At 46.3% G+C, this 14,818-nt stretch overlaps 1 protein-coding gene across 1 annotated transcript in view; it reads left to right on the plus strand.

Moving 5' to 3' along the window:
• CA14 (carbonic anhydrase 14) overlaps positions 1–14,818 on the plus strand; it is a 329,457-nt gene that overhangs the window by 236,132 nt on the left and 78,507 nt on the right. Inside the window, exons 5-6 of the mRNA XM_069652164.1 lie at positions 4,987–5,082; positions 12,047–12,113. Of these exons, the coding sequence (XP_069508265.1) occupies positions 4,987–5,082; positions 12,047–12,113 (163 nt within the window). The remainder of the gene's footprint in view (positions 1–4,986; positions 5,083–12,046; positions 12,114–14,818) is intronic.

The raw sequence follows: 14,818 nt of genomic DNA on the forward strand, positions 1-14,818 counted from the left end.
ATGGATTGTCTTACCTTGTTGCCGGAGCTCTCCAAGGGCATTACCTACGTGGTCGCCATCTTGCCTATCAGTTGTGGGGATGCGGGCAGCCCAATCTACATCCCTGAATGGGAGGGAGTTCACACGCAGAAAGACAAGAGGTGAGAAGGCAAAGGAAGGATCACCACGTCAGTACAGGATTAACATATGTGCTTTCCAAGCAGACTCCTGATTGGGAGAATCATTGTAAAACACCCACGCCAACCAGACATTGTTGAGATCGGGGACTGTTGGTAAGGAGAAAGAGAAAGTCAGCAGAAAAAAAAGAAAGCTTTCTTGAGGGCTCTGGCCTTGAGCGGCCATCCCGGGCCTGAAGAAAATTCTCATTGGGGACGCATGTGGGGCGACCCAGCGTCCTTACTGTGGGCCCTAATCATGAAAACCCCCCATGCCATGTGTGTGGCCGGCCGAGGGGACAAGAGACGCTACCCCGCCTGGGTCACAGGTCGGGATGGACTCTGAAAAGACAAGCCCTCCCGAGCCGCTTCTCCCAGGCGGCCCAGGAGGCGAACCGAAAGACAGAGAAAGTCCACTCCCGCCTTCGCAGGTGGGGCCCTAGAGGGATGTCCAGGCTGCCAGAGCAGACCAGGCGAAGAGTCGTCGCGGGGCCGCGGTAGGAGAGTGAAGCAGGAGCAAGCACTCAGGGTGTTTAACATCGATTTAATTTGCAAGTGCAGCACCCCTCCCCATCTAGCTGGCCTGAAGGGCGGGGATGGTTCATTCCTGTGGGGACTCCCCTTGGTCTGGGCTGAGGGAGGTGCACATCAGGGCTACATATAAATAAACACAAACATATCCTCTCTGCATTGTCTTTACCCTGGGAAGAAGTGTCAGAAGCCCCCTGAAACCTAATCTGCGCACAGGGTACAGATTTGAGAAATAAAGGAATGCCATGACTTTCAAACCCTCAGACGTGACTGTTTCCCTGAAGGAGCCGACCTTTCAATGACCTTCAGCCATCTCGGAAATCCTCTATGCATCTAGCACTTTAGGGCAATTTAAATGGCCTTTGTGTACCCGATAATGTTAACGTACAATACAATATGCGGATATTTTTCTGCCATTATTTTGTATGGTACATGGTAAATTGTAATTGCATCATTGCACCCCAGAAATCAACCATCAACTCACCGCCCTGCTTGCACCTTTAGACTGATCTTGTTATACAGCACACATCGGCCATATCGATGGCCTGCTTTCTGCTTACCACGACTGTTTACAATTTTGGAATTCTGATACTTTCTTTGTATTTGTGAGCGCTTAAAATAGTTTAATGTTCTCTGCAGAATCCAAAGATCGAAAGGAACTGAAACAGAAACCCTTGGCTAGTATTGCTTTTGGTTCTATGTTCATCCCTTTTTTCCGCTGAGTTTTTTGCAGATATTTTTTGGCCGAAAAAACTAATCGAATTTTTGTTTTTTATTTGGTGTTTTATCACCCCAAGGCCCCTTCCCTTTTATTTGTTCCCTATCCTCCCACCACCAACCCGTTATATGCCCTTAGCCCCGCCCATATTTTTCGCTGAGTTTTTTCCATCTGAAATGTTTCTGCAAAAACTTTGCAGAAAAAAAATAGGCATTGAATGAACGTCGCACCATTGCTTTTCTGGGTGCCCTGAATTCGAAATGTGTCAGGACGTGAACAGCCCTGAAAGACCAGTAAAACAACAGGCGCGCCCTTGAAAGAAGCGAGCCCACATTTTTCACCCCAAGACCAATAGGTTTTTAAGACTCAATTCCAGATAATTTTGTGCTTGGATTATACTTGGGAAGGAACATGGGGCTGGCAAAAGAGGCACCATACATAAGGTCCTATGATCGGCAGAGACACCCCATTGCTGGGAGCTTTACTGTAGGTGAGCATTGAACAACTAACCAGTTAGGGGAGAGGGTAATGGGAACATGCAAAATATCCCAACTTTCAGGTAGACTGCGTGTCCTCTATAAAGTCTATCTATTCATGCAGTAGTTTTAAATGTGCAGGAATAAATATATTTTAGCTTGAGAGCACACGCTGCAACACATGGTGTCAGTACTCAGAGGCAGCCCTTCCAGCAGGGCTCAAGTCGAGGGTACACGCGGGGGAGGGGGGCGCAGTCCAGCCACTTTTTTCAAAGGGGGGACTCAGTCCCCCCAGCTAAAATGAGAAACATTGAATGTCCTCTTTGAATTTATCAATTAAAGCCAACCTCAGGGATCATACCGCAGTCGCAGATTTGTAGGCCAGACACTTCCCCACGAAACTATATAACCTGATGAAAAATAAGAGAGACAACTAAAGGTGAAATGTCCCATTTTGGTACTGCAAGTCCCAGCTAAAACATTTATATTGGTGCTTGGAGTTTAAAAACATGCACACCTTTTAAAGTTTTTAAAAACACTATTAGAAGAAAATGTCCTCTCTTGGTTTTGTGTGTGTTCTTTTTATGAAAGGCAAATGCCATTCGTCCTGTTCAATGTGGGTGGTTATGCAAAGCCAATTTAATGAAATGTGCACATTTCACCTTGATATGCTAATTTATGGTGACGTCACATCCCTCTGCGTTTGCTGAGTCCCCCCACTTTATTTTTTAGGACCTGACCCCTGCCTTCCAGCATCACTTAAAACCTTATATGCCTCAGTTTATTCCTGCTAATGAACATGCTTAAGAGAATGTGTGCTGTAAGCACCATGCACTTTGACCTATTCTGAGATTATGTGGAAAAGGCCACTCAGCTTCTTATTTCTGAACTTGCATGAGACCCTAGGCCCACCCCGTCTCTCCCGGCTCCCACCTGACAACTCCACCCGGTAATGAATGGCAAAGAGGAAATAGGTGATAGGAGAGGAACATGCCATGGTACAGGAGTGAACAGAGAAGAAGATTTGAGCACAGAAAATAGATGGTATAAGAAACAAAATAGTAGATGACTTTGCCGATTGATGGGTGAAGAGAGTGAAGTGATGGGGTCAAGGGTAGATCATTGGGGTCACCCACTGAAAAGGGGCAGTGGTGGAGGAGGTGCCTGAGTGTGATGGAGAAGGATTGGACAGTGTCAAATTCAGAAGGGAGGGTAAGGGGAATGAGGATGGTTGGATGAGAGTGGTGAGCAGTATTGAGGAACCTAGAGACCTGGGTGAGTGCCATTTCGGTGGAGTGTCCATTCCAGAAGCCTGATTGAAGGGGGGCACATGCGTTCATATGCCTCCAGGTTATAAGTGATGGAGTTGAACATGATACATTCAAGATCTTTGGTCCAGTAGGGTAGAAGGGAGACATAATGATAGCTAGCAGGGTTGTTGGGGTCAATAGGCGGTCTCTTCTGTGACAATGTTGAAGCAGACTGAAAGATCCCGGAGGCCACTAATAGGTTGAATTGGGAGAATAGATACATGAAGATAGAGGTGGCCATCTCTTGGCTGTCTGTGGTGCTTAGGAGTCTGCCTGAAAACAGGAAGGGTTGACAGATTGCAGAAAGAGTGCCAACTTGGCTGGGGTGGCAAGATGATAAGCAAGCCAGGGGAAAACATGCTGAAGGGGTTGGAGGAGAGATGGGGGAATAAAGGCGTGCACAAGAGTCAGCGTGGCATGGACTCTGGTATCTTGGATAGCTTATAGGGATGACATAGAGAGGGGAGATGCAGGTGGTATAGTAGAGGGACTTGACAACGATCATGGAGTGGGGAGAGCAAGGATTGATTCCTTGTGATAGTCAAGGAGAACTTTGACAATCTGCTTTACCCCAGTAAGGGAAATAAAGCTCCCTGGTGGTCCTGAGATGCCAGATTGCTGAAGTGATTCAGGATTAAGGGCGAGAGGGGGGTGAAAGCGCCAGCATGGTGGCGATATTCAAAGGGAGATGCAAGTGCTGGGTTGAAGACCAGGCAGGGCTGCTCAATTAAGCCAGTGCAAGGTGGAGAGAGAGCTTGACACCACTAGAATAGTGTGCCAAAAGTCTGGTTTAAATGTGCATTTAGGTGAACGAGGGTGGGAAAGAAACAGAGAGAGTGAAACGAAGAAGGGGTGGCACAAGACCAAGCAGAAGAGTAGAGTGTGGAGCAGGGGAAGATACACTCAAGAGAGTTACCATGCATGTGTTTTTATGCTGATTGTGAAGGGCACCAAAGAAAGGTTGGAGTTGAGTTTGAAGAAATGAGGCTCGCTCACTTTTGGGAGGTGGAAGTTTACCATGCGCGGCAGGGACATAAGAGTAGGAATTCAAATAGAGGATCAAGATCATGGAAGAGTGAGCTGAGAGAGCCAGGGAAAGATGAAGATGAGTGATAGCGGCTGGGGCCTGCTGCCAGACCCTGAACAGCAATATGATTTAAGGAAGAAGGAAGAAAGGTAGAGGGGAGGAGGATCAGGCCTTGTCAATCAAGAGGTTGACTCCACCCCCTAACTTGTCTAGGAGGAACGAGTGGAAGAATACTGCAAATTCTTTATTCAATGCTGCAAGCATAGCTTTGTCATGTGGGCTAATCCATGTTCAATGTTTCGCTGATAACCATCCCAGAGAGATGGGGAATCTGAAAGTAGAAGAGGAGTGTAAGTATAAAAAGGCTTTGAGGAAGATACATTTAGCCTTATGGCGCCCCAAAGTGAGATTAGTGTGAAGGTGGGATTGGAGGAAGGAGGGGTTGCTCTTAATGGGGGCAAGCAGGATGGCTAAGGCTAGAGTGGGTATGGTAAGTGCCACCAGAGTGTTGCTTAGGAAAGGTGGTGAGGGTATGGATGCAAAGGAAGGTATGGAAGTGAGAAGAGGAGGGGCATTCTGCGGAACAGGGCATAGAGCACCCATTCGAAGGATAGGGAAAGGGAAAGAGAAAGACAAAGAGAGAGAGACAGAGATTAGTACATTTTCATAGGTGTTCAATTATTTTATTATGTAAAAAGATGCCCCTCCACCAGCTTTGTCAGCGGATCTGTTCACCTCTTTATGAAGCGTTTTCTGTTTTCTTTCACAGTTACACATTGTTCATTTCAATTCGGAGAGATACGCCAACTTAAGTCAGGCCAAAAACAAGCCGGATGGACTGGCGGTCCTTGGGATTCTGATTGAGGTATGCTCTGCCTAGTTGTCTCGCTATTCTTCTGTGAACAGTCTAGTCCTGGATTCTTTCACTGAGCACTGGCGCGTTCTTTTCCAGGCACATCCTTTAAATTATAGTACATGTCAATAAAAGGTTCAGTTCTTACTATTAGTCTTGGCCTATCCCAGCACCTCCAACAGAAGGTCAAGTGCTCTCTGTTCTTTCTCAATTTATCTCATGATATGTTAGGAACATGTTATCATCTCTGTTGCTCCTTCTCTGTTGGTAACATCATTGCCCCCTAGTCCTCCCGTTTCCTGCTTATCCAACCCCAGTAAATGTCAAGAGGCGTGAAATCCCCTCTTTCGCATCTCATCCAATCTCAGCACATGTTAAAATTACTTTAAATTGCACTTTCTACTTCTTGTCCACTCCGATTAAACATCAATCGAAGGTTAAACTCACCCTCACCGGATCCCATTTCATGATGTCAAGAGGAGAAATAAGGAATTGATTCGGGGTGGTGGGTAGGGCACAAACTGATCAGCTTATTCACTGTGTCACAGGTCAGGAACCCCAGGAGGAGCAATAAGGATGCACATGAAGCTGGGGTGCTGAACAGGACTAGGAGAAAGGTCATATACCTGCAACAGATCCTACTTCAGGGAAAACAGAGTGTGCCAACTCGAGACAGGAAATATTTGTAGTCAAGGGCACGATAATTTCGTACAGGGATTTGGGTAACGAAACAAATGTGGCGCCAGAGGAAACCAACAGTGGAGAATACCAAGGTTGTGCATTTGGGACCTTTGGTAGCTAAAACTGAAGCTAATGCACCATTTAAAGACAAGTTACCATAGGTCCATCAGTGATGGTGGATACATTATTTGTCAAGATCAGTGATTCACAGGAATGAACAAGGCTATGCCTGTACTGTGCAAAGCCCCTTCTGCCTTATATGCATGGGCTAAATCCTTCGCAATCCCAGGATGGGGTTCAAAGGGATAAAGGTGATCTTACTAGTATTTTGGGCCCAATAATGAACCCAGGGGGCAGTTAGCAGTCAATAGTACCCTTTTCACTGTTCTTGGTGGTCCAGCAGCGCCAAACCAAACTTCTTAGCACTGTGCGAGTAATTCTTAGATCCGGAGGGTGCAAAAGATAGCACCGAGTGGTTGTGGTGGTTTAAGTGTGTGGAATGGTTCTTGAAACACAAATCCAAGCAGTTCAGCTGGGAAAAACACTAGGCTGCCAGCTGTCTCATCACTCAGGGTGCTGTGTGTCCCAATCCAGGGTATCAGGGACAAGATGAGTCATTTTTCTCCTGCTTTCAAACACTGGGGATGCTGGCACACAACTGCAGGGGTCCTTCAATACAGCGTGGTGATGGGTACCGCTGTGGCTGTCAGAGAGGCAAGTCTTGCTCCAGCAGCAGGTCATTTCTCAGGTTTCTGTGAGTTTCATTACAGGGACTCGGCAGGTAATTGTTCTCGGGCTTCCAAACACGTGCGAGTCTGGCACATAACTGTAGTGGTCCATCAACACGGTGAGGTCCTTGGTATCGCTGTGGCTGGCAGTGAGGCAGGTCTTGTTCCAGCAGCAATTTCACTTCCAATGGTCCCTGGGATGGTAAGAGACAGAGCTTGCCTCTGCCTTGGACACTCATTTTTTACCTCACTGGCGGTGAACTTTGGAGAGATTAACTCTCCCAACAGAGGCCCAATACAATCTTCTTGAAAGGTTGGAGCCCAAAATATTATTCAAAGATGATTCAAAGTAGTGGTGTGAGACCCCTCCTTTTAAAGATAAAAGCTCACAGGAGATTGGACTTTAGCTAGCTTGATTTAGTGGCAAATCCCTGTTCTTAAAATAAGTGGACTTCGCCCTTCTGACATCACAGACAAAGTGCTTTGCTCCAGAGGAAGTGGAGGGGACAGGAAGGAGAGAAAGAGGCAGAGAGAAACAAGATGGTGGAAGTCTTCCCCAACTGTATAGAGCTCTCCTGTCTACACTAATCCTGTCTCCTTCCCTTCTCACTAGGCTCAAAGGCCTTTAGAAATGCAGCAGCCTGGTGTGAGGCTACTCCTTTTCAATAGGTGTGCTCCTTTGATGCCTGGCCCCAGAACAGCTGCCTGTTGTACGGTTGTCTCTGTGTCTCTGGATGAGGGCATTACCTACCCTCACAAAGAGATCAAAGCGGAAGCATGACCACTCAGGTTCCTGTCCAGTCACTTTGGCAGGATCAGCATGTCTTGCCAGAATACGCATCACCGTCCACAGCTGAGCTGGATCATGGGAGCTGATACATGTGTGATCAAATTAGATGTGGCTGCAATCTTAAGTAGGGCCATGCACCATGCCTTAAATCAGGCATGATTCATTTTAGAGTTTACCCTGCCACCAGCATGGGCTACCTATAACTATCACAGTTTTGGTACAGGGGTGCATATCTTTAATGCAGTGCCTGCGCTGCAGAGACCGGGCTGTCACTCCAGCTGTCAAATGGGCACCTGTGACCTCTGAACCCGCTCTGTGCCACTGGTAGAGCAGGCTCTGCAGATCAGGATGCTGATGCAATGGGGCACAAATATGCACTATGCTTTTGGCATGAAGTTTATGGAAGGGAAATCTGCCTGCATCATTTTATTAATTAATTAAAATAAAAAAAGCCATGGCTTTCACACCATTGCCAGATGGCAATTCATTACATGTGGATTGGGGAAGCTTAGGCACCCCCATTATAACTGGAGTCCAAACTACCTTGCGTAAGGCTTTTACACATTAGATTTCCATCATGGTTCATGCATTTGTATGGCGGAGAGAATGGCCAGAACGCAACTTGCATTTTCACCTCCTCCCTTCCTCTTTGCCATGTAAATAGTCCGGCATTTGCTCTACATGGGTTTTCATGGCAACGCAAACGCTAGGGATTCCTATGGAGACTGTCGGCTGTTTGTACCAGCATAAACCAGACAGAGTCCATTGTAAATGCTTCCCATTTGGACAGCGCAGTGCAAAAGGGTGGCGTACATGCGTGCACACCAATGTTTTCCACCCCACTTTTGCACTCTGCTGTACAAATGAGGAATGTAAGGCGGTGGGGCCCGTTTACACAAACGTGTAAACATAACGGGACCCGTCGCCTATTTATGGGGATTTAAAAAATGAGCCCCATTATGTTTAAACTTAGAAAACCCTCAGGTTCTTCTCTTTCAGGCATTGCACATTACATGCAAGGTTTTTGACTACTGGATAACCTACTTTGCCCGCAAAAATGACTAAACACAAATCTTCTCTCATGGGAACTTATCTCTCATCCCACTCCCTCTCTCCAAGCCCTCTTTTATAGGACTCTCAACCATCAACCACACACAGCATTACATAATCTTGGGTTGCTGACAGACTCAGAGATCTTACTGGTCCTGCAAATGAGTGCAGTGACCAAAATGCTCAATTTGTGGCGATGTTTGCCAGGGCTCAGCCCTGCACCTATTTCTGAGTCCTGGCATTTAATTCTGAGCCCAGTTTAAGTTGTGGTATTTTGGCAATGTTATTATTTTAATTGTCAGTCAGTGGTAGTAACACAGCAAGCAACAACTAGGCAACCAAGTTGGCAGGTCATGGCTCATTATCAATTGTCATGAATAACAATGAGTTGGACAGTGACAATGCTGGTCACTCATGCTAGCCCTGCTTGCACACTGCTACACTCAGCCTGCGTGACATTAGTGCACATTCTCTACGTTAATAACCAGCAGCAACGCCCCAGTAGAGTGGGTTTGCAACAACAGGACAGTCACCAGTGTACAGCCCCTACACAGGGACAAGGACGATGAAAAGGGCAATGTCGAAGAGGAGAGCCTTTACAAAAAGACCTTACTGCAGTGTTTGACAGGACATTTCATTAGTTCAGTAATGATTTTGCTGTATTTGTCCATCAATTCACCAGAGGAGGAAAGGATGTTTGCTCTTTTGTCTGTGGTTAGATGATCAATATGTTCCACTTGGCGCTTATAGAATTAGAGCAAAATGTTAAGGAGGAAGTGTTTTAAAGTAACACTTAAACCTGTATGTTATTTGAAGCCACAACTAATATGTTATGTCAACACCGCCAGAGCCATCTCATTCATCACCTTCCATGAACCGGTGGGAGTTGCAGCTTTAACCCCAAATATGTTGACACTGTACAGAGCCGATGTGTCTGATGTCCACCCTCCACCCCGGTGTGTCCCAGGGTGATAGAGAATATTTGGGACCTGGCACTTATGTTCTTACAAATTAAGCATTTAGTGGCCAAAATGAAGTTCTATCATCTGGAAATGACCAGGCACCACCTCTCTAGAATGACATTTTAATTGCTTCAGTTACTCTGTTTATTTTCCTGCTATTCAAGAAAGCACTGAAAACCTGGATCATCCCTCCCCTTCAACCATAGGAATATGCCAGCCAAATCACAACAAGTGTGGAAGTCATCTTCGACTGCCCAGCCAACATGCAACTCCTGTCCCCGCCCCCATTACCTGGAGCACTCAAACCCCACACACCCTACACAAAACTCTACACTCGCTCTCCTGCTTCTCTTTTACCTTTCATGCACGCCATATAATGAAAAGTCGTCCCTGCTTACAATTCTAAACCCTCAATTTCTCTATCGTTCCTCTGACGCCTAACCTCTTTCTGCCATGTCACATACCCTGGTGCCCACCCACTCCATATTCCTCTCCCACCACCCACCAACCTCTCCCATGCTGTCACCTCACCCCTTCAAACCCTCCCTCCTTAACACTTACTCTCACCTCTTCACTCAAATATCACTGCCTAGCCTCCCTTTTACCACATTTCTCTGCATTCTCTTTGTTACCCTCCTCCAATACTCTTCCCTCTCTACCCGTTCACTGCCTAGCCTAACCTACCCAACTTTCCATTTAACCTCTACGCCCCCAACTCCCTCTCCAACTCCACCCATTCTCTGTCCACCCCTACCTTTTTACCACCACCAGCTCCAAACCTCCCTTCTCCCTCAACCACCAGCTGCTTCGCCCAGCATCCGCTGTGTCCCGTTCCCTACCCATGCCCTAAACCCCATCACACCTACCCACCACCTTTCCCACCTCTTTCACCCGCTTCCCTACCGCTTCATCCCTACTGCTTTCTCAGCCCCACCACTATAACAACCCCACCCTTTTGCCCCTGCCCACCAACATACCCGCTCGCTTGTTCCCCATCATCCACACTTTCCACACCTCCTTCACTCCTACCACTTCAACCCTATATTTTCCGCGTCATCACCTCAATTTCGAATATCTATCCCAAACCAAACCGAAAATGCACTTCTCTCCAACTCCCAGCAACGTTCACTTCTTAACTGCAACAACCTAACCCCTCCCCCAGCCACCGCCTCCTCTGCTGCCCCCCTGCCCTCTTCATCTGAACTAAGTCTATCCCACATGCTACTAGATAAAGATAGCTGGGCCCACTCTGCTCTACCTCCCACTGTTTCCCTATGAAGGCTCCATATCCTAGAAACCACAGGCAATGCACTGTATAGTGAGCCCCAACCCTAGGTCTAGCCGTCTCCCACGAATGCACTTGGTGTGCCCTCACCCGCCCCACCAGCACACTAAAGGAAGAGGCAACATTGCCCCGCCCTCAGGCTCAGACAGCCTTAATAATGTTCTTCCTTTTTCATTACAACAAGTCATGGTTTAAATTTATTTATTTATTTGTATTTGTAGAACGCACTAACAGCCCAAATGGCAGGTCTAGTGGTGGGCGGCCTCAAACTAAGTCTATCAGGCTTTTTCAACTGACCCTTGACTGGTAACAGCACTTAAGCATCACCATCCCACCAGACCACCCCAAGATAAGCTAACCCTCAAACTCTCTCCCCTCAGGCCCCAACACTTTCTCATGCAAGGATAGATGTAACTCATGCTGCCATTTAAGTGCAGGCATCACCAATGAGGCTCCTTCTCTATGTCTAATGCATTTAACTCCCGATTGACAAACAACGTATCCAAAAACACAGCGTCCTGCGTTTCTGGGCTCCACCTCTTACTGGACCTTCAAATGGTTTCGGCCCCCTGAGTACCAACACATCATCGTTCTGTCCTAACACCAGCTAGCCTTGGATGTTCTAGCCCCCGCCATCCCTCAGCGAGCACATCATTTGATTCTAGTTTGGGATTCTGCTAGAAGTTAGAAACACTAGGAATTCATATTTGCCTTCATAGAGCACCCGTATCAACCTGCAACATTTACAATGACCCCCTCTGAATGAGGTCAATGTACCACTTTTTAATAAATAACAGAATCACGTACAGGGCATGTTTCCTACAAGTTTACTTATTAGTTTAATTCACGGTACACTATCAAATGTTTTGTGAAAGTCAACCTTGACCAGGTCAAAGGCATTTTCCCTTCCAAGTCTCAGATGGAGGCAGAGGTTTGTGGAGTTTCTGCACCGTCCATTTGGAGGCAGGTGGCCTGGCTTCCAAGCCTGGCTTTCCTTCTTAACGCTATTGTCCAATCCTATTATCCCAGGCAATGTGGCCTACTACCTTATGTTATCCACCAAACTAGGGCCCCCACAATAGGCAATCCACACAACAATTGCAAATCACTAGTGCTTTTAATTGCTTTGGAGAGGTAAATGACAGCAGGGCGGTGGGATGCATTTTTCACAGAACCATGGAGGCTCTGTCCTTTTTCTCAAATCCACTCCAAGGTCTTCCATTTCATACAAACCTTTAATGCTTTGTGGACGCTGGTTACATGCCTTACAAGCCCACCACAATCCCAGCAATGCCTTCTCATCTCCTGCAGGATATTGCTGCATGTAGAGTAAAGCGCTTGGAATGCCGGGCGAGGCCTGCCTCAGGATGGTGACAGCCCCCAGGGCTGGAATAAGAACTGCCTTCCATTCTAGAATTAAAAAGAAAGCTATTGTACACATACCTGCCTGAAAATGCTTTTCTCTTTTTTTCTCCGTCAGGCTGGCGAGACTGTGAACAAAGCATATGACAAAATACTCAACTTTTTGGAAAACGTGACACATGAAGGTGAGGAAACGGCGAGCTGTTAATGTTGTGTAACACTGCCTAACAAAACACGCTCCTTGCCCCTCTTTGGAACATATGCAGGTGAAGCGCGGTTCACTGAGGGGTCACGTCTGCCCCTTCTCTGCACTGTCTGAGCCCTGAACAGCAGTGGCATAAGCTTCCTCAAATCCATTTCTACCCCTTTTTTGGGGATAGAAATGGATTGTTCAGATATTGGCGTTTCAGCATGTTGGCCCATTTCAGGTTTATAATGTACCATTAAAGCCATTTCTTTACATTGTTAAAGGTTACACTTTTCAGCACAAATCCTCAGATAGTTGTCAACATATAAAGCCCAAATGTCTGCAGCCAAAGCCACCCTTTGGGCATTAAGCCTTCAACTAAAATACGAAACCAACTTGCCACAAGGAAAACGATTCCATGAAAAGCAAAGACTTAGTTGTTAGCAGAGAAGGCTCATCAAGAGCCTTGTTGCTGCAGGGGGTGGGGGGATGGGTGGGTGAGGCTTCAAGAATTAGCTTCAATTAAAGAAAAGGAATGACTGCCCAGGCAGGCTATACATGAAGGGGACATTAGTCCAATATGGCACAGAAATCTGTTCAATCAGGTTTATGAATCACCAAATTCACGCGGAACAATCTAGAACTAGGTCTAGGTCTAACATGCTGGACTCCTGCAGATTCTAAATGTAATTGGTTATTTAAAACGCACTTAGTACCCAGAGGTTTGTAAGCGGGGACTTGGGACTCGAACCTGTGTCGTGTTGCTTCCAAGGCGAGCCCATTGCCCTTCAGCTATCCTCCTGAGCCACCGATTCTCCCGCTTACACTGAAGGCCGTCTGCTGGGCTGTTTGAACATTGGTCAAAAGAAGATGAGGGAGCCGTAGGTAAGGGGTGTTCTTAAAACACACAAAAATAAGCCCATTCTTTAAAATGTTCTTAGCAGAGCAATGTTACAGAAACACTTGTGTTCTACAAAACATATGATTCATGCTAAATACAGAATGATGGCACGGTTAAGAGCTCATCGCGACAGCAAGGTGTCTTGATATCACAAGTAAAATGCAGCGTGAAATGGTGGCACTGAGCATGGCAACCTGCCATTGGCAAAGGGAGAACGAGCAGCTTCTTCTGAGAACTCCTAAAAGAGCAAACCTTGCCTGCCATGTCATCCATTTGCAGAACAAAGAGCCATGAGAGTCAGTGATGGAGCCTCGACTGATCACTGTTGCAGTGGCAGTAGAACACGCATTCAGCTCACGGATACCAGAGCCTGAAAGCCAGTCAATTTGAGAATGAACAAAGCCCTATGAATTCCGCTTTACATGGCCTTGGGTGCTGCATTCGTGAATGGGCTGGCACCTGACGGCCTTAAACTGAGATATGTGACTAAAACTACAAATCACTCCACTTGAACATCCAGGAAACCTTACTAATGTTTGTACTTTTACACATAATAACATACACCTTTACCCAAACACACACTCAGAGACGTTGCTAGGGGGGGGGGTTTAGAGGGCTATAGCCACGGGTCTTTTGGCTGCAGCCCCGGATAGAATCTCAGGGTCTACCACCAAAAGGCTATAGCTAGTCCTGAATCCCGACAATCCTGACATTAGTGTAGCCCCGGATCTTTTCCAGACCTGGCAACACCCATGCAGGCTAACAATTATGGAAAACCCTTTTTCGCTAGATCTGGCAAACTCCCATCTTTTGTGGTTCTGAAAAGGCCACAGCAGGGCAGGTATTTAAAGCAGGGCGTTACCACCCCATTGTTATATTGCTTTACATGGCCAATAATGCAAGAACTACGCACAATCAAACCAGGAGTTTCAAGGGTGGGTTGTGGAAGAAGGACCTGCTCCCTGTCTAACCAGCCTAAGGGTTTTTGGACCTGGCACATGTTTAGGTTTACCCTAAAGAAGAAGATGGCAGGTAGAAGGAGCCCTGGTTTGGAGAGAGGCCTGAGTCCAGATTTTGGGTAGATGGGACAGTGAACACATTATTGCATTGGCTGATGAGTCCAGCAACCGATAGTAAAAAGATGGTGGTTGTTGGAGCTTAGGCCTCAGCTTGGTGTGTAGGGCACAGTCTTGAGGACAGTTCAGTCGAAAAAAACGCACAACTTTTATGGAATTGCCTATCTTGTATTAGCACATGAAGGTCGTTATTGACCTCCTCGCAGCCAATCAGAATGTTTACAGTTGAGTCAATATCTATTGGTATTGACTGCAATCTGAACATTCTGTCTTCAAAAGCGGACAGGGAACCAACCTGGACTTGTTTTTGGCTGCAGTATGCTATTTAACACCCAAAAGAGAAAGCTAAAACATTGGAAAATGCTTTCAGAATCTCAGAGTAACCGTTTATTTTTATATTACTAACACATACTCATGTAAAATCGGGTCCAGTTCAACCAAGTTGAAATTAAAATGCTTAACTTATGAAGACAACCGTGTTATTAAAATACTACGAAATAAAACCACATCCAATTTACTAACTCATTTTGTCTGTTTACTTTACGCACTCTAGAAGTAACATTTGTTCGTTCACCACCAAAACTCCAAAATATGTATTGCTACTACTAACGTGTGCTAATAGCCTTATAAACTTCAGAAGGGGTCATTAGCGCTTGGGATAATGACTCTTCCCCAATTTATGTCTCTCGGCTTAATCTCGGGCCATAACTTGGTGGCCAGTCATTT

Source organism: Ambystoma mexicanum, chromosome 1p (genome assembly GCF_040938575.1).
Source record: "Ambystoma mexicanum isolate Mex_15411 chromosome 1p, UKY_AmexF1_1, whole genome shotgun sequence".
NCBI classification, from domain to species: Eukaryota; Metazoa; Chordata; class Amphibia; order Caudata; family Ambystomatidae; genus Ambystoma; species Ambystoma mexicanum.